General features: G+C 43.8%; 1 protein-coding gene across 1 annotated transcript in view; it reads left to right on the plus strand.

The window, feature by feature from the left end:
• Positions 1-22,139, plus strand: part of ST6GAL2 (ST6 beta-galactoside alpha-2,6-sialyltransferase 2) — a gene marked incomplete at its 3' end in the record, with an annotated part of 73,639 nt that overhangs the window by 25,291 nt on the left and 26,209 nt on the right. The window contains exon 2 of the mRNA XM_081265482.1: positions 20,308-21,304. Within this exon, the coding sequence (XP_081121608.1) occupies positions 20,365-21,304 (940 nt within the window). The 5' untranslated portion in view covers positions 20,308-20,364. The remainder of the gene's footprint in view (positions 1-20,307; positions 21,305-22,139) is intronic.

The following is a 22,139-nucleotide window of genomic DNA, read 5'->3' on the forward strand; positions in this document are numbered from 1 at the left end:
AAGTATTTTATTTTTTTTGAGGATATTGTGAATGGAGTGTTTTTCCTCATTTCCGTTTCAGAAGTTTTGTCGCTGATATACAGAAATGCCTTTGATTTATGCGTGTTGATTTTATATCCTGCCACTTTGCTGAATTCATTTATTAGTTCTAGTAGTTTCTTTGTAGACCCTTTGGGGTCTTCTAGGTATAGAATCATGTCATCTGCAAATAGTGATAATTTAAGTTCTTCTTTTCCTATTTTTATGCCTTTAATTTCTTTCGTCTAATTGCTCTGGCCAGTGTTTCGAGAACTATATTGAATAGAAGTGGTGATAGAGGGCATCCCTGTCTTGTTCCAGATTTTAGAGGGAATGCCTTCAACTTTTGTCCATTCAGAATGATGCTAGCCTGAGGCTTAGCATAGATAGCTTTTACAATGTGGAGGTAAGTTCCTGTTATCCCTAGTTTTTCTAATGTTTTGAACATAAAGGGATGCTGTACTTTGTTGAATGCTTTTTCTGCATCTATTGAGATGATCATATGGTTCTTATTTTTAAGTCTATTGATGTGGTGAATAACATTTTTTGATTTCCGTATATTGAACCATCCTTGCATCCCAGGGATTAATCCTACTTGATCATGGTGCACAATTTTTTTAATGTGCCTTTGTATCCAATTCGCCAGTATTTTATTGAGGATTTTTGTATCTAGGTTCATTAGAGATATTGGTCTGTAGTTTTCTTTCTTTGAGGTGTCTTTGTCTGGATTTGGAATCAGGGTTATGTTGGCCTCATAGAATGAGTTTGGAAGTTCTCCCTCTTTTTCTATTTCCTGAAATAACTTGAAAAGATTTGGTATTAATTCTTCTTTAAAGGTTTTGTAAAACTCCGCTGTATACCCATCCGGTCCTGGGCTTTTCTTGGTTGGTAGTCTTTTGATGGCTTCTTCAATTTCATCCATTGATATTGGTCTGTTCAAATTGTGTGTATCCTCCTGACTCAGTCTGGGCAAATCATATGTCTTAAGAAATTTATTGATGTCTTCACTATCTTCTATTTTATTGGAATATAGATTTTCAAAATAATTTCTAATTGTCTTCTGTATTTCTGTAGCATCTGTTGTGATATTGCCTTATTCATCCCGTATGTAAGTAAATTGAGTTCTCTCTCTTCTTCTCTTCGTTAGCATGGCTAAGGGTCTGTCAATCTTATTTATTTTTTCGAAGAACCAACTTTTAGTTTTGTTAATTTTTTCAATAGTTTCTTTTGTTTCAATTTCGTTGATTTCTGCTCTGATTTTAATTATTTCTTGCCTTCTGCTGCATTTGTTGTTGTTTTGTTCTTCCTTTTCTAGGGCTTTGAGATGAAGTGTGAGCTCATTTATTTGTTGGTTTTTCTTATTTTTGAGGAATGACCTCCAGGCGATGAATTTCCCTCTTAAAACTGCTTTCATTGTGTCCCATAGATTCCGATATGTTGTGTCTGTATTTTCATTTATCTCTAAGAATTTTTTGATTTCCTCCTTTATGTCTTCTGTAACCCATTGATCATTCAGTAACATATTGTTCATTTTCCATGTGATGTAGGATTTTCCCTTCCTTCTTTTATTATTTTTTTCCAGCTTCATTCCACTATGATCAGATAAAATGCAAGGTATTATCTCCACCCCTTTATATTTACTGAGGGTTGCCCTATGGCATAATATATGGTCTATTTTTGAGAAGGATCCATGTGCTGCTGAGAAAAACGTATATCCACTTGAAGATGGTTGATATACTCTATACATGTCAGTTAGGTCTAGGTTATTAATTGTGATATTGAGTTCTATAGTTTCTTTATTCAACTTTTGTTTGGAGGATCTGTCCAATGGTGAGAGAGGTGTGTTGAAGTCACCCATAATTATTGTGTTGTGGTCTATTTGATTCTTGAACTTGAGGAGAGTTTGTTTTATGAACGTCGCAGCGCCATTATTTGGTGCATAAATATTGATAATTGTTATGTCTTGTTGGTGAATGGTTCCTTTTAACAGTATATAATGTCCTTCCTTATCCCTTTGGATTAATTTAGTCTTGAAGTCGATTTTATTTGATATGAGGATGGCCACCCCTGCTTGCTTGCGAGGACCGTGTGCGTGGTATATTTTTTCCCAACCTTTTACTTTCAGCCTGTGTACGTCTTTTCCAGTGAGATGTGTCTCCTGGAGGCAGCATATTGTTGGATTTGTTTTTTTTAATCCATGATACCAGCCTATGTCGCTTTATTGGAGAGTTTAAGCCATTAACATTCAGAGTTACTATTGATATATGGTTTGTACTTCCAGCCATGTTTGATTATTTATCTCTCTTTTTTTTTTAATTCAGTTTGTTTCTCCATGGTTAGCTTTCCCCCCGTCCTCTGTCTTTACCGAGGCACTTCCCACTGATGGTTTTGGTTATTGTTTTTCATTTCTTCCTCGTGTAGAGTTTTGCTCAAGATGCTTTGCGATGCTGGTTTTTTGGCTGCAAATTCTTTTAACTTTTGTTTATCATGAAAGATTTTTATTTCGTTGTCATATCTGAAGCTTAATTTTGCTGGATACAGAATTCTTGGTTGGCATCCAGTGTCTTTCAGAGTTTGAAATATGTTGTTCCAGGATCTTCTCGCTTTCAGCGTCTGTGATGAAAAATCCGTTGTTAACCTTATTGGTTTACCCCTGAATGTAATCTGTCTCCTTTCTCTTGTAGCTTTTAATATTTTCTCTTTGTTCTGTATATCGGATATCTTCATAACAATGTGTCTTGGCGTTGGTCTACTGTGATTTTGTGTGCTCAGTGTCCTGTATGCATCTACAATTTGTATATCTGTTTCCTTTTTTATTTCTGGGAAGTTTTCTGTAATTATTTCATTTAGCAGGTTACTCATTCCCTTGGTTTGAATCTCTATTCCTTCCTCTATCCCGATGACTCTTAAATTTGTTTTTTTTTATGTTATCCCATAACTCTTGGATGTTTCTCTCATGATTTTTAACCAGCCTATCTGAGTTGGCTAGACTCTTTCCAAGATGATATATTTTGTCTTCATTATCTGACGTTCTGGCTTCTACTTCCTCCACTCTATTAGTGATACTCTCATTTGAGTTTTTAATTTGGTTTATCATTTCCTTCATTTCTAAGATTATCGTTTGATTCTTTTTTATAATCTCTATCTCCTGATAAAGATGCTTAACTTCTTCTTTTATCTGTCTATGTAATTCATTCTCAATGTGTTCTTTCGCTGCTTGAATTTGCTGTCTCATATCCTCTTTAAGGTTCCATTCCATCTGTCTAAGGTATTCCTTGAGTTCTTTATATGACCATTTTTCTGATGACTCTAGGTCCTCCTGAATATTTAGGCTGTCCTGCATTGTTTGTACTCCTTTTCTTCTTTGCTTTTTCATGCTGCTCATGTTGCTTCTTGTTCTGTTTGACTGCTGAGTTACTGTTTACTCCTATAAATTTATTAGATGCTTGGGAGGAAAGATATTAGAAAGGAAGGGAAGAAGTCACTAAAGAGAATGAGAGTAAGCAGGTAGAATTCAAGGAAGGGGGAATAAGAAAATTGAAAATAAATGTAAAGACAGAAGAAAAGAAGGAAAGAGAAAAAAATAGAAAATTAAAAAGATTTAAAGAAAAATAATAATAATAGAAATGAAAAATGAAATTAAAAATGGAATAAAATAAAATAAAATAAAATGGATTAAAAAAACATTTAAAAAGACAGCAAAAAAAAAATTTATAAATGCAGTCCTAGAGTTTGATTAACTGTCTTCCAGTAGATGGAGCTATGCCCACCAGCCCAAGTTTCTCCTCTCAGTAGGCGGGAGTCAATCTCTGTGCAGCAGTTCTTCCTCCCGGACTGGGCGGGTGTCCACTCCTGCTGTTCGCCGTGTGGGCAGGGCCTTTCGCAGAACCCGTCGGGGGTCGTTTGCAGCGCCAGGCTGGCAGGTGGGGGGTGGTCGTCTGGAGCCCCAAACCGCCAGAGGCGGTTCACAGAGCCGGGCCGGCAGGGGCCGGGCAGGCAGTGCCCACTCCCACACTCACTGCAACGCGTGGGCAGTGGCCGCCTGGCGGCGGCCGGTGACACTTTACAGAGCCAGACGGGCGGGGGCCCAGGCAGGCAGCGTCCGTCCCCACGTTCGCTGCAACGTATGGGCAGCGGGCGTTTGGTGGCAGCTGACGGCCGCTCACAGAGCCGGGCCGGCGGGGGCCTAGGCATGCAGCGCCCGCTCCTAAGCTCGCTGCAACGTGTGGGCCGCAGCCGTCCGGCGGCAGCCAACGGCGGTTCACAGAGCCGGGCCGGCGTGGGCCCAGGCAGGCAGCGCCCGTTCCCAAGTTCGCTGCAATGTGTGAGCAGCTGCCGGCGGCGGTTCACAGAGCCGGGCCGGCGTGGGCCCAGGCAGGTAGCGCCCGTTCCCAAGTTCGCTGCAACGTGTGGGCAGCGTCCTGCGGCGGTTCACAGAGCCGGGCCGGCAGGGTCCTAAGCAGGCAGCTCTCGCTCCTAAGCTCACTTCAACGCGTGGGCAGCGGCCGGCGGCGGTTCACAGAGCCGGGCCAGCGTGGGCCCAGGCAGGCGGCGCCCGTTCCCAAGTTCACTGCAACGTGTGGGCAGCGGCCAGCGGCGGTTCTCAGAGCCGAGCCGGCGGGGGCCCAGGCGGTCAGCGCCGGTTCTCAGAGCCGGGCCGGCGGGGCCCAGGCGGTCAGCGCCCGCTCCTATGTTCACTGCAACGTGTGGGCTGCAGCCATTTGGCGGCAGCCGGCGGGACCGTGCCCCTGTTCTGCGTTGCCGAGATTTAGTCGTCTGGGACAAGCTGACACCTCCAATTAAACTTACTAGTTCCAGGCAGGTCTCCTTTCAGCGGAATTTTGCTAGAAGTTTCTCAGCAGGACGCATGTAGGTGTGTTGATGAGTGTCTCTGATCCCGTTACCGCGGAGGCATTGAAAGTGCTGCCTCCTCACTGGCCGCCATGTTGGGTCCCCCCCAAGGCATTTCTTTTCTGCTACGGAGATGTCATTTACTCAGCATGGAAATTAGATACCCTAATTGTAATATTGTTTGTATATTTACATGAGAATAAATGAACAGCTGTTTTATTTAGTGATGAAATATTCTTGGCTGACATGGGTATCTACTAAGGAGACAATGTTACTAGTTATTTTCACTAAATTATAGGATTCTTGAAAAGAAGATTGGGTTAGCGTGCGCGCGTGCATGTTGAATATCCTTCATTCCACATGCTTGGGACCAGAAGTGTTTTATATTTCAGAATTTTTTGGATTTTAGAATATTTTCATTTCTATAATGAGAAACCTTGGGAAGGGACCCAAGTCTAAACATGAAATTCATTTATGTTTTATGTTCACCTTATACACACAGTTTGAAGGTACACTTCATGCCATATTGGGGCTGACCACATTTCACTACATGAAGCCAGGTGTGGAGTGTTCCATACTGTGGCATCAGGTCAGCTCATTGTAGAAAGCTTTGGCTTTTGGAGCATTTTAGGATTTGAAATTTGGGATTAAGGATGCTCAACCTATATATAACTAGCTGGATAGGTATACCACTCACACACACATACACACACACTCACAAAGGTATTACTTACATATATATATATACACATACATGTGTGTATATGTATACATATGTATATGTACACACACACACCCCTACACACAGATACACTTCAGTGTGTGTGTGTAAATATATACACATAGATCAATACATACACACATATTTATAAATGAATAGTCTACCGAGGGGATGTCAGCAGTTTCTATACCGTGAGTTATTTGCACACTGGAAGACAGAGCTTCCCGTGGGTCAGAGAGACTTCAGAAGTAAGGAAAAAGGGTTGGGGCAGGCTGAGCAGGAGAAAACCAGATACCTTAGTTGACATAGATATTGCAGCAGAAATCATCAGGTCTCGTGTTTTACAATGCCATTTCAGACCCACAGTCTTCCAGCACTTTCTTCTCCTTTAATGTGTTCTTCCTCTGGCCCCCTGGTTAGTTTTTAGCTCAGAGTCTGGTGATGTAGCCACAACTTGGTCTTAGGCTTCTATTCCTCCTTTAACTTCTGTCACTGACCCCTCAAGAGGCAATCTGGGTTGTCAGGGTCTGACGCTGGTGCCCACGTGCAGGTGAGATCATCATGGGGTCCTATGGAAGTTAGCCAAACTTCTGTGCCGTCAGTCAAGGCTGGGTGGGTGGGCCTGTATTATTATTTACCCTTTTTATTTCTATTCCTATGCATCACAAATCAAACTTCCAGAAGGTGTACTTGTGAGTTCCCATATCTTGATGGCATCTGGCTGAATTTTAGCCAAAACCATTTGTGAGGAAGGTCTTCCCTGTTAGAGATGCTGAGACCCACAGTGTTTTTTTTATGTAATTAGATATCATAAAGACATTGAAATTATGTCTCTAAAAGTTAGTCTCTTTCATAGAAGCCAGCATTTCCTTATCATGATATGTAAAATAGATAGCAAGCAGTTTGATCTTTATAAAGAATAGGTATTAAATAACCATGAACTTCTCCAAATTGCAGCATGTGGCACGTGGGTTTTCGCTGCCTGACCCCTCTACTGTCCACTGAGGTTCCAGCTAGTTGAAATGCTTCCCTGCCGCCAAGTGCCCAATACCTAACTCTTCACTATCTGTTCATTCCAGCCCAGTTTTTCTGTCTCCAAAAGACTTTCCCACACTCCCCAACTGGAATTATGTTCTGGTGCCTGAGAACACCTTTTTCATTTCCTTCCTGACTTCCTTCCTGGACTGGCTGAGTATGAACTATGTGCTGGGCACTGTCCTAGGCACTGGGGATGCCATGGTCCGCAAGAAAGTCCACCCCATTTGAGAAGAAAGGCCGTAAACAGATAATCCCATCAGGTCAGGATTGGTATCAATAATCAAAACAAAGGGGCTGGGGCTGTAGCTCAGTGGTAGAGCGCCTACCCTGCGTGCACACGTGAGGCACTGGTTTTGATCCTCAGCACCACATAAAAATAAATAAATAAAGATATTGTGGCCAACCACAGCTAAAAAAACACATTTTTTAAAAAATCCAAACAAAGTCGTCTACGAGGGGTAGAGAGGATCAGGGGTTGTCGGAGGAAAGCCGTTCTGAAAGGTGGCATTTGAGCTGAGACTTAAGGAGGACTTCAGACCAGTTTCAAGAGGAGCCTTGTCCCAGGCAGAGGGGAGCCTGTTGGAAAGCCCTCGGGCAACAGGAGTTGAATTTGCTCATGAAGCACGGAGGAAGGGGGCTGGAGTAGGGTAAGAGATGAGGGCAAAAAGACAGGCAGGACCACACCAGGGACACCCTTGGATGCCAACGCAGGAGTGTTTTAGTTTGAAGTATAAAGAAGAATATGGAGGCTTCGGAACAGGGTTGGCACTGTTAAATTTACACTTTAAAATTGCCATGCTGCCTGGCAGGAGGGAATCAGGAAAACCAGCTCAAAAGTTATGACCCTGGAATAGAAGAGGATGCAGGGTCCACAGTGGGGCCCTGGGAAAGGCCCATGTTGTCAGAGGCTAGATATTCTGGAATTGGGGCTAGAGGTTGGCACTGAATATGGGAAGAAATGGAAAAAAACAATCAAGAATAACACTAAGTTTTGACCTGGGCAGCTGGGTGAACAGCGGTACTGTTTGCCAGATGGAGACTACAGGAGGGGAACAATAAGAATTCTGTTTGGACATTAACTTTGGGATTTCTGAGAAACATTTACATAGAGCTATCACATAGGAAGTTGTTTTGTGGCTCTGGAGTTAAGTAGACAATCTCTGATTTACAGTAGCTCAACTTATGGTGTGACTTGTGATTTTTTTTTTATTACTTTACAATGGTATGAAAGCCTATGTGCTCCATAGAAATGAAACTTTTAATTTTAAATTTGATCTTTTCTCCAGCTAGCAATATACAATGTGATACTCTTTCAAGAGCAGCAGGCCAGGACTTCCAATCAGCCACAAGATCACAGGGGTCAACAGCTGACACTTTCCAGTGTGCTGTCTTGCTGAGCTAGGATGTGCAGTAAGTTAAATGCATTAAATGCATTTTGGGGGCTTATGATATTTTCAACTTACCATAGTTTTTTCAGGACAGAACATAACTCCATCAGAATCAAGAAGCATCTTTCCATATAAATGTGAATGACTTCCATATACAGAAAATGCTGCACAATTATAACCATGCATTTAGGTAGCAGGTATATATTTTCAATTCATACCCACAAGTATTCAAGAAGTTCACCTTTAAGTTCAACTCAACCTCATCTATACTCTGAGACCTCTTTCCACTCAATATTGGGAAATTTAACTGCTAATTCAGCCAAACCTTTTGATTGGTTAAATAAAGTTGACTTAGAGATACAGGTAACTTTGGTTTACTGTTACCCCTGTAATTCTGGAGGTTTGGAGAGCCTCGTGGCATGGCAGGGGTTGGAGGTTGTCTAAGGCAGGAGTTGTGTTCGCCTCCACCTGATCTCCTGCCTTCACAGGGTGGGCTGACTTTTACTGCCATGCACACCCTTGCCTAAAAATCCCCATTAGGTCGGTGACTGTCTCTATATGGAGGTCACACATGGCTCTTCTTCTATGTCATTATGGGCACAGAAAACTCTGGTGCACACAGTCATCTGAGAGCTATGGTGTCCAGTGAAGTGCAGAATTTCTGCCAGATGTGGTCCTAGGTAAAGAGTAGAGCAAGATCCCTAATATATTCACTCCCCCAACATCTCTGGGCTCTTGAGAGACACTCACCACCATCTAACTCTTCTGCTCCAGCTCCCACTCTTCTCTTCCATCAACCCAAAGGTGTTTTTTTTTTTTTTTTTAACTCTTCTTGGGCCAGAAGAAATGGGCTCAGCAAATATTCTTCCCAACTTTATTCTCCCCTCATCCATTAAAATGTAGTTTTTGAGATTAAAAACCAAAAATTGACATAACCCATCCTCTGGTTCCCTTATGTTAATTATCCTCTGAGGATGTTCTAATGTTTTTTCCCTATGGAGAGAGGAAAGGAGGAAGGTCATGAGGTAAAAGGAAATATGGTGGGGGGAAATTTAGGACTTCACCATGTCATGCAGAACGGGTTGACTCTGAGGATGCTGAGCCCACAAACATAGAGGGCTGACTGTTCTTACCATGCTCAGCATTGTCCACCTAGAATCCAACATGTACAGGTGCTCAGATGTCTACGGAGCGTAGGAATGAATGAAGCAGCAGGTGAGCGTGTAATGGGGCTGACAATTCTGTTTACTTGTGCACTTGCATGCATGCGCACACACACACACACACACACACACACACCATAGACAGAGAACCTTCAGCTCTACAGGATCAGAGAGCAAAGTGCCAAGTCCTTCTCTGAGAAGTTTCTTGGGAGTCTTATGTTGTAAATATTGAAGTTGATTTTACATTTGACTCCAAGATATGTGTGCTTCAATATAGAGTGTCTCCCCACGTCTTCTGTTTAATCACCACCCAGGAAGACACACCTGGCCTGTCTCATCATGCCTGTGGATCATGTATCCCATCACCATGAGCAAGGTGGTCATTAACAGCTTGCAATTTTTTGTTTAATAAGAATTTGAAAGTTCCATCCTTAAAAGCAAACGTCAGGAGTGTCAACGCTTCACTGCCACATTCTCTGAAGAGCCTTGTAAAGCAAACAGCAAGCAACTTTACTTGCCCAGAAAACAATTCACAAGCCAACGATTTTGCACATGTACCTCTGCATCTGCCTAGGTGACTTTGTGTGTGTATTCCAGGGTCATCTTTCATTCATATTTATTTTATGAACCAAAACCCTGACTAAGGTCACTGTGACATAATTATTAAATCCAGATATTGACTATTCCTCATATCATGAAAACAAATTTAAAATGTTCTAAGGTTTTTTTTTCCTTGACTGTTTTCAAAAACATGGGAGGTGAAGAGCGCAAACTCCATCACTGTCCTCCTCCTGTCTACTAAAATGACACCAGGTACCCTCCGAGCTCCACTGCATATTAACAAGTGAGGCTTCCAAGGCAGCTTCACTGTGACCTAAGTCTGACTTGTTCTACTGTCTTAAAAGGCCCTCAACTCTAGTTCTGAGGATAGGATTTAAGGAAGACTAATAATAACTGCTCACCATCTTAGCTGGGGCAGATGTCAGACAGATGGAGGTCAAGCTACCCTGTGCACCACTGAGGAAGCCATGCAACGCATGTGGCCTAGGTGTGAGGAACAGATTGGATTGCCATTGCTTTTCTTCCCGCTGTATACCCCAGTCTAGACCTTGAGCCAAGCCATTTGAAGGACAGTTTAGGGCTAGAGAGAGTCATACCATGATCAGTATTTCTCAGTAGACTGTGGATTCCTTTTCTGTGCAAAAGATTAAGGAGTGGGAAAAGAGGCCGGGGTGCTATTCGTACTTGTCCCTCAACATTGGAAACAGGAGTACCAGGAAAGACCCATTGTCCTCAGCAGCTGGATTCCAGATGGCACCTGTGAACGCTTAGCGTAGGTGGTATGCTTAGGTACTTAGTGTCTGTGGTAGTGACAGTAGGTACTCTATTTGCATTTTCCTATTTAAAATTTGTAGTCAGCATAAGAAACAGATACTTGCACTCCCATGCTTATGCAGTCCTGTTCACAGTAGCCAAGTTATGGAATCAACTAAGGTATCTACTGAAGGATGAATGGATAAAGACAATGACCAGTCACAAGTGAACCACTTCTCAGTTGCCAGTCTTTGCTCATATTAAATACAACTTACAAATGTTTAGTTTTTATATCTAATTTCTGATCATTAAAATGTTTATAAATTTATTTTTACGAATTCATTATGATAAAGTATTGCAGAGTAAACTTTTTCTTTTGTAACAAAAAATGTGGTATATATATATATATATATATATATATATGCATATACACAATGCAATATTCTTGAGCTATAGAAAAGAATGAAATCCTGTCATGTTCTGCAAAATCGTCATTAATAGACACAGAAGACAAACGCCCCATGTTCTCTCTTATATATTGAAGTTGATCTCAGAGCAGAAGAGAGTGGAACAGTGATTACTAGAGAAGGGAGCAGGGGGTACAGAGGCCGTTAGATACAGGTACCAACTTAGAGTTAGGAGTAATAAGTTCTACTGCTCTACAGCCCAGGAGAGGGACCATCGTTCACAATAACCTATTATATGTCACATGAAGAGCTAGAAGAGAGTAGCTCCAAAGGCTCCAAACCTAGAGAATTGGTAAAGTGATGGAAATGCTAATTCCCTGATGTGATCAGCACAGATTGTAGTAAAAGGTCACACTGTACTTTATAAATATGTATACTATCATGTTAAGTAGGAAGAAAAATTAAAATAAAAAAAGTGCAGGTTTTTCTGTAACAACTCTATGAGGTGGGGATGTTCTTCATTTGACAGAAGATGAAGCTGAGGTCAGAGTACAGAAACTTGCCCAAGTTCACATGGATCAGGAGAGCCAGGGTCTGGAGCCTCGTGCCCCATAAGATCGGTTTTTCTCTGCTTTCAGTAATGGGGCTATAAAGTTATTTTCTTGGCTAATAATGTTATCCCATGAAAGCTTTAACTAAATAATATGTTCACCTTATGTCTCACTTTACTCGATCAACAGGAGTTGTAACTTAAGGGACTTTGGAAATAGATAAATACAGAATTAATGATTATCAATTAATGCTTTCTTATTTTTATAACTTTTTACAACTTTTCTTACAATTTCACTTTTTCAAGTTTTGTCAAATATCTTAAGTATGCAGTAAAACAGTGAAACTAGTATAATAAAGAAGTTTATATACCTAGATTTAGGGCCTATTAATATTTTTTTCATATTTACTTTAGATCCTTTCATTTGTTTTCCTTTTTTAAAATCTGTTCTTTTTAGATGTACATGACAGTAGAGTGTATTATGACATATTATACATACACGGAGTACAACCCATTTTAATTAGGATCCCATTTGTGTGGGTATACCTAATGTGGAGTTACACTGGTCATGTGTTCATATATGAACACAGAAAAGTTACGTCTGATTTGTTCTACTGTCTTTCCTATTCCCATCCCCCATCTCTTCTCTTCCTTCCTCTTTGTCTAATCCAGTGAACTTCTATTCTCCCTTCCCCACTCCCTTAATTGTCAGCATCCACATATCAGAGACAATATTTGGCCTTTTTTGGGGGGGATTGGCTTATTTCATTTAGGATGACAGTCTCCAGTTCCATCTACTTACAGGTAAATGCCATAATTTCATTCTTCTTTATGGATGAGTAATATTCCATTGTACATATATACCTCATTTTCTTTATCCATCCATTGAAGGGCATCTAGAGAATTGAGAATCCACCATCTGTTGGTTCCATACCAGTCAGAATGTCAGTTATCAAGAAAACAAGTAATAATGTTGGTGAGGGTGTGGGGGAAAAGGTAAACTCATACATTGCTGGTGGAACTGAAAATTGGTGCAACCACTATGGAAAGCAATATGGAGATTCCTCAGGAAACTTGGAATGGAACCACCATTTGACCCAGTTATTCCCCTGATTGGTTTAAACCCAAAAAACTTAAAATCAGCATACTATAGTGATGCAGCCACATCGATGTTTACAGCAGCTCAATTCATCAGAGCTAAGCTATGGAACCAACCCAGATCCTTTCTTTATAAGAAAAGAAATACTTTTGCACGGATGCATGCATCCTGCTTCCCTCCCACCCATCAAAATCTTTTTACTCCTTCCTCAGAGGTAGCTACTAGGTAAGTTTCTACTATGGCCCAAATTTGTGTGTTTGCTTTTTCAGCTTCTATTTTCCCCTCAGGATTATTTCTAAAATTAGCTCAAGGATATGGAGCTAAGACACTTAGCTTTTGTTTTCTTTTTAAATTTATTTAGTTTTATGCATCTCTTTCCACATGAAACTTTTTCCAGCATTAGAAACAGATGCCCCATGTGGGGTCTTTGAAGTCTCCTGAAAAGATTTCCCTAAGCCCACTTTTCTTCTCTGAGAGAAATTTTTGTAATCAGATCTACAGTATCCTTTTTGTTCATGCCTTTGTGGCTCAAACATTTCAACCTTAATTTCCCCCCAATCTCAATCAGTTCCCCACCCCTAAAGCATCATGTGATATATATCCAACCTTACCTTTGGCTTAAAATTTATTTGTTGAATTATAGCGGCTTGAATTATAATAAGCTGATTAGCACAATAAATCCATTAGAAGACACTTATCAGCCATGCAGTCTAGGGCAGGTTTAATTTTTAGGACTGAAATACCAGAGAGATGTCTTTACTTAGATTAATTTAGTGTTTATTAGCTTGAGTCAGGCACTAGTGTTTATCTAAACTGGGACATGTCCATTTAGGGTCATTTAAAAGGATAGATGCTTAGTGGTAGAACTTCAAGTGTATGCACATGGCACCAAAGCAAACACAGTGAAGTCCATGCTTGTGACGCTACTTTTTCTACTTTTACAAAATTGCAGAACCTGGACTGAAAAATGATATCAACTGAGTTCTCACCTCAGGTGGAGCTAACCATGTCCCACTTTTCATTACTCCTTCAATTCATAAAGCCGTGATGATTGAAACACTGTTATGACTCAACATTTGATGATGAAACTGAGGCTCCAAGGGCTTATCCACGCAGCACCCTGTGTGACCACTAGGCTTCCTAGCGCTTTTGCTCCTCTGCCTTTGCTCCTCCTGACGGTCATTGTCATCTGGATCACTCTGCAACACCAAAGCCCCGCAGCCCTGACTCGCTGCTGGAATGGAGCCAGCATTCCTTCACCATCCCATGCCCACCCAGGGCCAGCCCATGGTGAAGCCCCATCTGGGCGAGGATCCTCCATGGCTTCTTTAAATGGTGGCCTCTGCTGGCACAGAAGTCCCCTTGTCAGAGCCACCAGTACTTTGACCCCAAAGCCCACTTGTCTTTCAAGAATCCAAGCTGACCTTTCAAGACTCAAGGGCAGTTCTGCACCTTCCCATCTTCTTGACAATTCCATCTGAGGGCCAAAGCAAACACGTCACTCCAGCCCTGAGTCTGGGCACAACATTGGTATGAAGTGTAAATATTTGAATGCTAATTATCGAAACACAAATAGGACACCATGTCCAAAGCAGATGAATGCTGTCGCAGGAAGCCAGCAGACCCTGGCTGGTAGGCAGCTTGTGTTGTCTTTGCACAACCAATGATAGACGTCTGGAATCGTTTCCACCCCCCTTCCCCCTTCGGAATGCTGCCCAGAGTGACTCACATGTGTGAGTCTTTGCCTTTTAAACCATTTCCCATCTGCCCTGCCTCTTGAGCAAAAAAACCCATACCGTGGAAATTATTTGAACCCAGAAAGACCATGTCATCATCCTATAAGAGCAGCCCACCCTTGTCCAACCTGAGCCTACTACATCCGTGCCTGTGTACATACTCAACCCAGGAACATTTGGCCCAGGTGTTGCACTGGCTTGAAATAACCAATCCCTCTTCCATAGTGATGCATCCTTATCCGACTCTAGACTTCCTCTTCATCAAAGCACTTCTGCATTGCTTATTTCTCCTGCATACATTCAGTAGTCCTGAAACTCAATAACAATGCAGTGAATGAATCGCGTTGCCTGCCTTCCTTCCTGGCTGGCACAGTGCAGTGATCATAGGCTTTGAAGCCTGCAGCCTCTCTGGAAATGTGTGTGGATTGGCAACCCATTGTGATCAGGCAAAGGCCACTTGGGGGGTGTCCCAAGACTTAAGGTATCTCCAGTGAATGCCAGAACATGGAGCCTGGAGCCGGAGCCTCACTGGGAAAACCAATTACTTATTACTTATTCAGCAAATAAGAACAGGGATGTCCAGGGTGGATGTGAGGGGATGAACTGGTCTGGGTAGTTCATGGCAGAAAGGAAAAGAACTCATTAAAATTGTAAAGTTGAGCCACGAAATGTGGTACGTGCCTATAATCCCAGCAATTCAGAGACTAAGGCAGGAGGATCACAATTTATCGGCCAGCCTCAGCCACTTATCAAGGCCCTAAACAACTGAGTGAGACCCTGTCTCAAAATAAAAACAAAAAAAGATGTGGCTCAGTGATAAAACACTCCTGAATTAAAGTTAAATCCCCAGTATTTTATATAGATATAGATATAGATACACACACACACACACACACACACACACACACACACACACACATATAGATATAAAGTTGATGGTTGCTGTACCTAGCCATGACAATGAAAAAAAAGTAGCTTTGGACAAAATAACCAGGAAAGAAAGAACTTTTGGAGCTTCAGTTTTTTTGTATGCTAGATGGCAACGGTGATGTTTACTAAAGAGCTTATTGTAAACTAAACTGAAATGAACTAAAACGTGACAAAGCTTGTGAGGCGCTTGGTATAAACCTGGCACACATTGGGCATTTGGTAAATGGCAGCCTCTGATCACTGCTGCTAGTTCACTCCACAGCCCCCTGACTAGTACGGTGGCTGCTGTTGAGAATACAAACCTAGCCATCCAGCAAGCCTGCCATCCCACTTTCAATGACCTAACTGTACCTAGAGATGCCCAAACCCTCCTGCCAGGCTGAGAAGAACAGCAGACTAGACACAGCCTCCCTCCCAACCCAAACAGGAGTCCACGTGTAGGAAGTCCCAGAGCCATACACTCCCCAGTTTATTGCATTACTTTTCATCATCTATTTCACTTATTTCAGAAATACTGATTGGAACCTTTCTACAGCCCAACTTACTTTGGTGGCTCAGGAGCCCGCAGGCATCTCTGTTGTAGCCAGCTCACGTATCTGAAGCCCTGGTCCCAGTGTTTTAAACCTACGCCTTTGCCAAGCCAGGTCCTTCGAGTCTGTCAGTCCTAGTAGAACTCTTCCTAGCACACAGATCATGGAAGCCACATCCATTTGGAGTCACCCAGCCCTGGGTCACAAAGAGGAGGCCCCAGTTGCCGTGGGACTGCCTTTCCTGGGACAAAGGCCTGACAAACCCTGCTCCCGAGAGAAGGAGCCTGGGGTCCCACCACCACAGTGCCCTGCTGACCCGGCTGACCTTTGCTTTCTCCTCTGCTGGACATTAGCTTAAGAATGGAATGGGACTAAGCAGAATGAATGAGGGAGTGGACTCGACTTAGCGTTCTGCCTTTAGCAGCATGAAAATGTTCTTCTTTATGAAAAATGGAAAAAGGAAAGAGTCCATTGTAAAAGGGGACCGCGAGGTTGTGATGAGATAGAATTCCAGCGGGGGAGGATCTTCCTCTCACAGACTGAGCGTTTTCTCAGATATGTGACAAGAGCTAATTTTAGAAAAATGATTCTCGAAAGAAAATGACTCCCGAAGGCTATTAAGCTACAAGAATGTCTCACTATAGCTCACACACTAAATCTTTATTATTTCAACATTAAAATAAAAACTTAGCTTTAAGAGTAGTGCAGACATCTCCCTCTCTCTCTCTCTCTCTCACACACACACACACACACACACACACACACACACACTCACACAAACACTGGTGTTTCTCAGAGCCACAGAAAAACCTGGCAAGCTGGCGTGTATAGCAGACACATCAAAGTGTGTTTAAAAAAAAAAAAGAATCCATTCAAGAAAACTGGCGATAAAACTTGTCAACCGCAGGGCTTGAGAGGGACATCATTAAAGCAGAAAGGCCTAGAATTAACCTCTCTCTGCCCTTGAACAAAATAAGAAGTTAGCAGCATTAACCTAAGCTGCATTGTAATGTTTGTCTGCGGCAGTGTTTACATTTCATAATTTCATCTGACAACTTGTGATAAATTATGCCTTTTGGAAAATGTGATTTCTTTCAGAACAATTGGAAGGAGCATGTAAACACTCTTTTGTACTAGTCCTGAGTATCCATGAGGGAATGCCACTCACTCCTTTGTTTGGGAATTAGTATGGAAGATACGGGCACCCACCAACCTTCCTAGGCAAGCAGAACAGTTAAAATAATTTGCAGCAGTGGGGGCACTTTTTGATTTGGCCTGCAAAAATAGAAGTTTCCTAGAGGGTTGGCGAGAAAGAGAACAGAAGTAGGAGAAAGAGTGGGAATGGGAAAAAGTAGTGCCAACAGGCTGAGAACATCCACTGGGAATCCAAACCTTCCCACTGCCAGGTAATCACGTCAGAATTGCTGTGGGAAGGAAGAGAAAGCCACACCGCATCTGATCTGTGCATAATCCTGCCAGAGCTCTTCCCAGGGGAAAACTGGCAACAAGTCCGCAGCCTGAGTCACTTAAACCACCATCGACAAAGCACACATGAAGGTCTGATTAGGGAGCACTTTTCCATCGGCGTCTGGGGACAGATGATTGGCCTGATGGGCCTCTAACACGTCCCTGATGCCATTTATTTCACACCAACTAATGATGGCACATAGCAGTGAGTCTAACAGACGACTTTGTTTGAGCTATGTCATTACGATATTTCAGATGCACTGTATTAGGGGGAAATATGCTTTCTATTGCTTAGCCAAACCTCCCTTTCTTTCTATTCGGCTGTGTTTTTCTTTCAAGGAAAAGCACGATGCATAGTTTTCACATTGATGACGTCTCCTACCTCTCTACCCTGGATTTGTTACAAATAATGCTGATGGCGGAGACCCATGATACTTAGAGTGATTTCTGTAGCATTTTGCTAGCAGAGTACTTGAGATTTAATCATTTTGGAGAATGTTCTCTTAATTAGCAACAGAAGGTTTGAAGCTACAGAAGTTGCAGCAAAGGCTTTTAGATTATTAAAAGTTGAAGTCCAATCATGAATGAAAGCAGCAAACCCACTCCTTTCTATAATTACTGTGGGAGCCACATGTGTCTTACCTGGGGAAGCAGCAGCCTTTTGCATTGGGATCCTCATGCCGTTGTGGAGCTCCGAGGGCTGCTTGGATCCCACCTCTTCCCACTTCCAGGCAGAGAGAACAAACTGTCATGGAGTCCTGTCCTTCTCTTTTTGTATGTCCCAGATCCTCCTGTTCTCCCTCACTATCATGTCTGCCATCATCCCTCTTGACAAGCAAGGCTTCCCATGTCTGCAGCTCAGAGCTAGGTGTTTTCACATAATGAACTCTGTATCTGATCATCTGAAACTTTTTGTGGAATTTAGCAGGTTCACTGCAGCTTCCTGACACCCCTAAAGGAGACATTACTTCATCTTTGGGGGAGGGAGGCCCTGGCCCTGCAGCCAGAAGTGTCTCTTTCCCAATAGCTGAAGGCTTCATTTTCCTTCCTGCACACCCCTCCACTCAGCACACACCTCACCTTTGTCTGTGTATTTTTAAAATATTCTCTCAAGCTAATGCTGAAATAAGGAACTTCTGTTTCCCACTCTGAAATTGCCCACTGAGCACTGTTCCTCAGTGCAGGGAAATTAGGAAATGATAATTCCCAACCAGAAGCAGAAAGACAGCCTTTTAAAGGAAGGACTGCAGAATTGGTGACAAAGAATTTGGCTTTTTCCCTGGGTTCCTGCCCTGGAGCTTCTGAAACTTGAATTTTCCTAAGCAATAGGAGGTAATTCACATAGCATCCCGATGGGGACGGATCACCTGAAACATCATTACAAAGTTGGGAATTTGGGAATCTCAAGAAGAAGAGGGGTGCTGGAGATTGAGTTCAGTCACATGGCCAACAATTCAATCTGTTATGCTCATGTAATAAAACCTCAATTAAAAGCTCTGGAACCAAGGCTTAGTGGAGCTTTCCGGTTGGTGAACATTTCAATGTGCCAGGAAGGAAACACGCAGATTCCACAGGAGAGGGTTTGGAAACTTTGAATTCCCTCCAGGTATCACCCTATATGTATCTGTATGATAAAACTATAACCATAAGTACAGCACTTGCCTGACTTCAGTTAGTCTTTCTAATAGAGTACCAGATTTGATGGGTAACTCCAGATTGGTAGCTGAAACACAAGAAGTGTGGGTAACACAGCTGGCATCCAAAGTGAGGACAGTCTTGTGTATGACTGAACTCTGGGGACTTCAGAATGCTAGTGTCAGAGTTTATTGCAATGCACACAACTGCAATGTGAGCAGAGCAATTGTTATTAAAGGTAATTTTTTCCAATTCTATTAGATATCTTGAAATACTGGAAACAACTTCTAGATCTTCACACTGCGCATTACAGCTTGAATCACTGTCTCCTGAGTTAGGCAGGTAATGTAGAAGTTGCCACTCTAAGAGTAGCCCCAGACTGCACATTAGCAAACTGCTCATTACCAGTTGCCAAAGTGATGTATACAGAACTGGTGAGTAAGCACTTAGAAATTTGGACAGATATTAGACTTTGCCATGACATTCAGGCATGGAAAGAAATATAAATATACCAGACAGTGACAATTTGGGGGGAAAATGATCCTTTACCACAGATAGTTTGAGGAGCCTAATTTAGAAAATATAACTTCAGTTGGTATGAGCAGATGGAGTCAGAATTCAGAGTTAAAAGTGTGAACCTTACATCAACCAGATGGGTATGTAATATCTGCTGTGGGCTATCTCTGTGGTTTTGAGAGTTGCTTAGCCTTGCTGAGCCTTAGCTTTGTCATTTAGTACATGGATATGGCAATATTTCCTAACTTACTAGGTATTAAAAAGACCAAATGAGATCATCCAGGACAGATGCTAAGTACAGAGCCCAACACAAATCAAGCTAACTGCTGGTATTTCTTCAACGTTCGCTGCTTGGCATTGGTGATTCTGACTTGCTGTAGAAGTAGGAGGATGTTATCTGGGGACACTGTTGAAATCAACATACTCTGGCGTGACATTCATCCAGAGCCACCAGGGTCACTGAGGCATTTCCTTATTTAGTGCCATACATGGTCCGTTCCAGGCAGCCTTCTAGGTCCAGGAGACTGTGAGTAATCAAATATAGTTGTCACCCCTTAGAAATGCTCAGCATACCTGGTGTACAATATATGTGCTTGAGCCTTTAGCAGACTGATAGGCAGATACAACAGGGAAACGATACTTCACTCTTCTGCCTAGCTCCACAAAATTGGGATTCTATAAACTCAGATGCAGGGGCATTTTGCTGGAGTATCCGACTGTGGTGAGGAGCCAAATGCATCCCTGAGACACCTGGGATGGCCCAGGGTTCTAGACTGAGGTGGTGAGGCAAGTCAGGGATAGACAGAACCCCTGGATTTAGTGAAGCTCCCAAATGATTCTGATTTCTGATGCCCTGTCAGCCCCCCTCCCTGTCAACAACAATGCCCAGGTTAGTTTGTCACCAGCCCCACACTGACTGACTGTAGCTCCTGGCTGTGTTTCAGGCTCTTCCCACGTCCCAGTGCTTCTGAACACCGAGGTGCTGACCCCAGAGATCTGCCATGAAACCACACTTGAAGCAATGGCGACAACGAATGCTCTTTGGAATATTTGCGTGGGGGCTACTCTTTTTGGTGATTTTCATCTACTTCACCGACAGCAACCCTGCTGAGCCAGTGCCCAGCACCTTCCCCTTCCTGGAGACCCGAGGGCTGCTGCCCATCCAGGGCAAGCAGCGGGTGATCATGGGGGCCATGCACGAGCCCTCCTCGCCCAGGAGTTGGGATGCAAACCAGGTGCTGCCAGGTGGACCCCCTGCTGGCTCCTTTCACACAGGTCCAATGGACGCGCAGAAATGGGCTCAGGCCCAAGATGGGTTTGAAAATGAAGAGCTCTTCTCATCGCAGGTGGGGAGGAAATCTCAAAGTGCTTTCTATCCGGAGGATGACGACTACTTTTTTGCTGCGGGTCAGCCAGGGTGGCCCAGCCACACTCAGGGGACCTGGGGACTCCCCTCCCCCGGGGAGTCGTCGCAGCAGGAGGCAGCTTTGTGGGCTGGAGCCGTCCAGAGGAGCCCTCGGAAGAAGAGGCACCGGAGGCCGGGGAAAAGCCAGACGTGGGCGGAGCGCGAGGAGGCCGACAGGCCGTACGCCTCCATGTCCAGGGCTTTCCTGTACCGGCTTTGGAAGGGGACCGTCTCCTCCAAGATGCTGAACCCGCGCCTGCAGAAGGCCATGCGGGAGTACCTGAAGGCCAACAAGCACGGCGTGCGCTTCCGCGGGCGGCGGGAGGCGCGGCGGAGCAGGGCCCAGCTGCTGTGCGAGCTCCGCGGCGCGCGCCTGCGGACCCTGGACGGCACCGAGGCGCCCTTCTCGGCCCTGGGCTGGCGGCAGCTGGTGCCCGCGGTGCCCCTGGGCCAGCTGCACCCCCGCGGCCTGCACAGCTGTGCCGTGGTCATGTCCGCGGGCGCCATCCTCAACTCCTCTTTGGGGGAGGAAATAGGTGGGTCTCCCCGTGGGGATGCCCATCTGGAGCCGGTGGGGAACGGGGTCTGGTTCTCGGGGTGCGCACCTCCGGGCTCTGACGGGTGGGAAAGGCTGCGGGTGTGCACTGGATGTTTCCCAGGTTAGCTGAAGAGCCTACAAAGGGTTTTCCCTGGTGGGGACCGACTGGTCCAGCAGAGCTCCTCTAGAGCAGGACCCCTGGGGAGCCGGAAAGATGTTCCTCCTATAGCCAGTGCCAGTGGGGATGGAAGGCAACCCTCGGGTGCCCTGTGTCCCTTCTCACTGCTGGACAATTTGAGGTCCACAGGGCCTGCCGACCGGCGGGACACTGAGACAGGGTTTCTGTGTTGTATTCTCGAGGCAGAAGTCATCCCTCAGGACTTCTTTGGTCTCCACTTTTGACCTTCACGCCTTCAACTGATTATATAAGGCCCATCTACTGGGGAGAGTGATCTGCTTCCCTCAAAGTGTACTGATTGAAAAGTTAATCACATCTAGAAAGTACCTTCACAGTGATATGTACACTGCTGTTTCACCAAACCAGCAGCATGGTCGCCTAGCCAAGTTGACGCATCATTAAGCAGCCTCCCTCCCTATCAGTCTTCACATAAAATATTGGTGCTTGTATATCTCTTGGTTGCAGAAAGTAGGGTAGGGCTGAAGTACCTCTCCTCCCACAGAGTCTAGGCTCTACACTGCGTAGGCTGGGACTGGATGGCCTCAGAATTCTCCATTTGCTCTGGGCTGCATTCATTTCCCCACCTTCCCAGTCTCTCCCAACCCTTCTTGCCAGAGATCTGTTCTTTTCTCATACTGGTACCCCGTCTCCCTCA

This window comes from Spermophilus citellus, assembly GCF_964194105.1.
Source record: "Spermophilus citellus genome assembly, chromosome: 13".
NCBI classification, from domain to species: domain Eukaryota; kingdom Metazoa; phylum Chordata; class Mammalia; order Rodentia; family Sciuridae; genus Spermophilus; species Spermophilus citellus.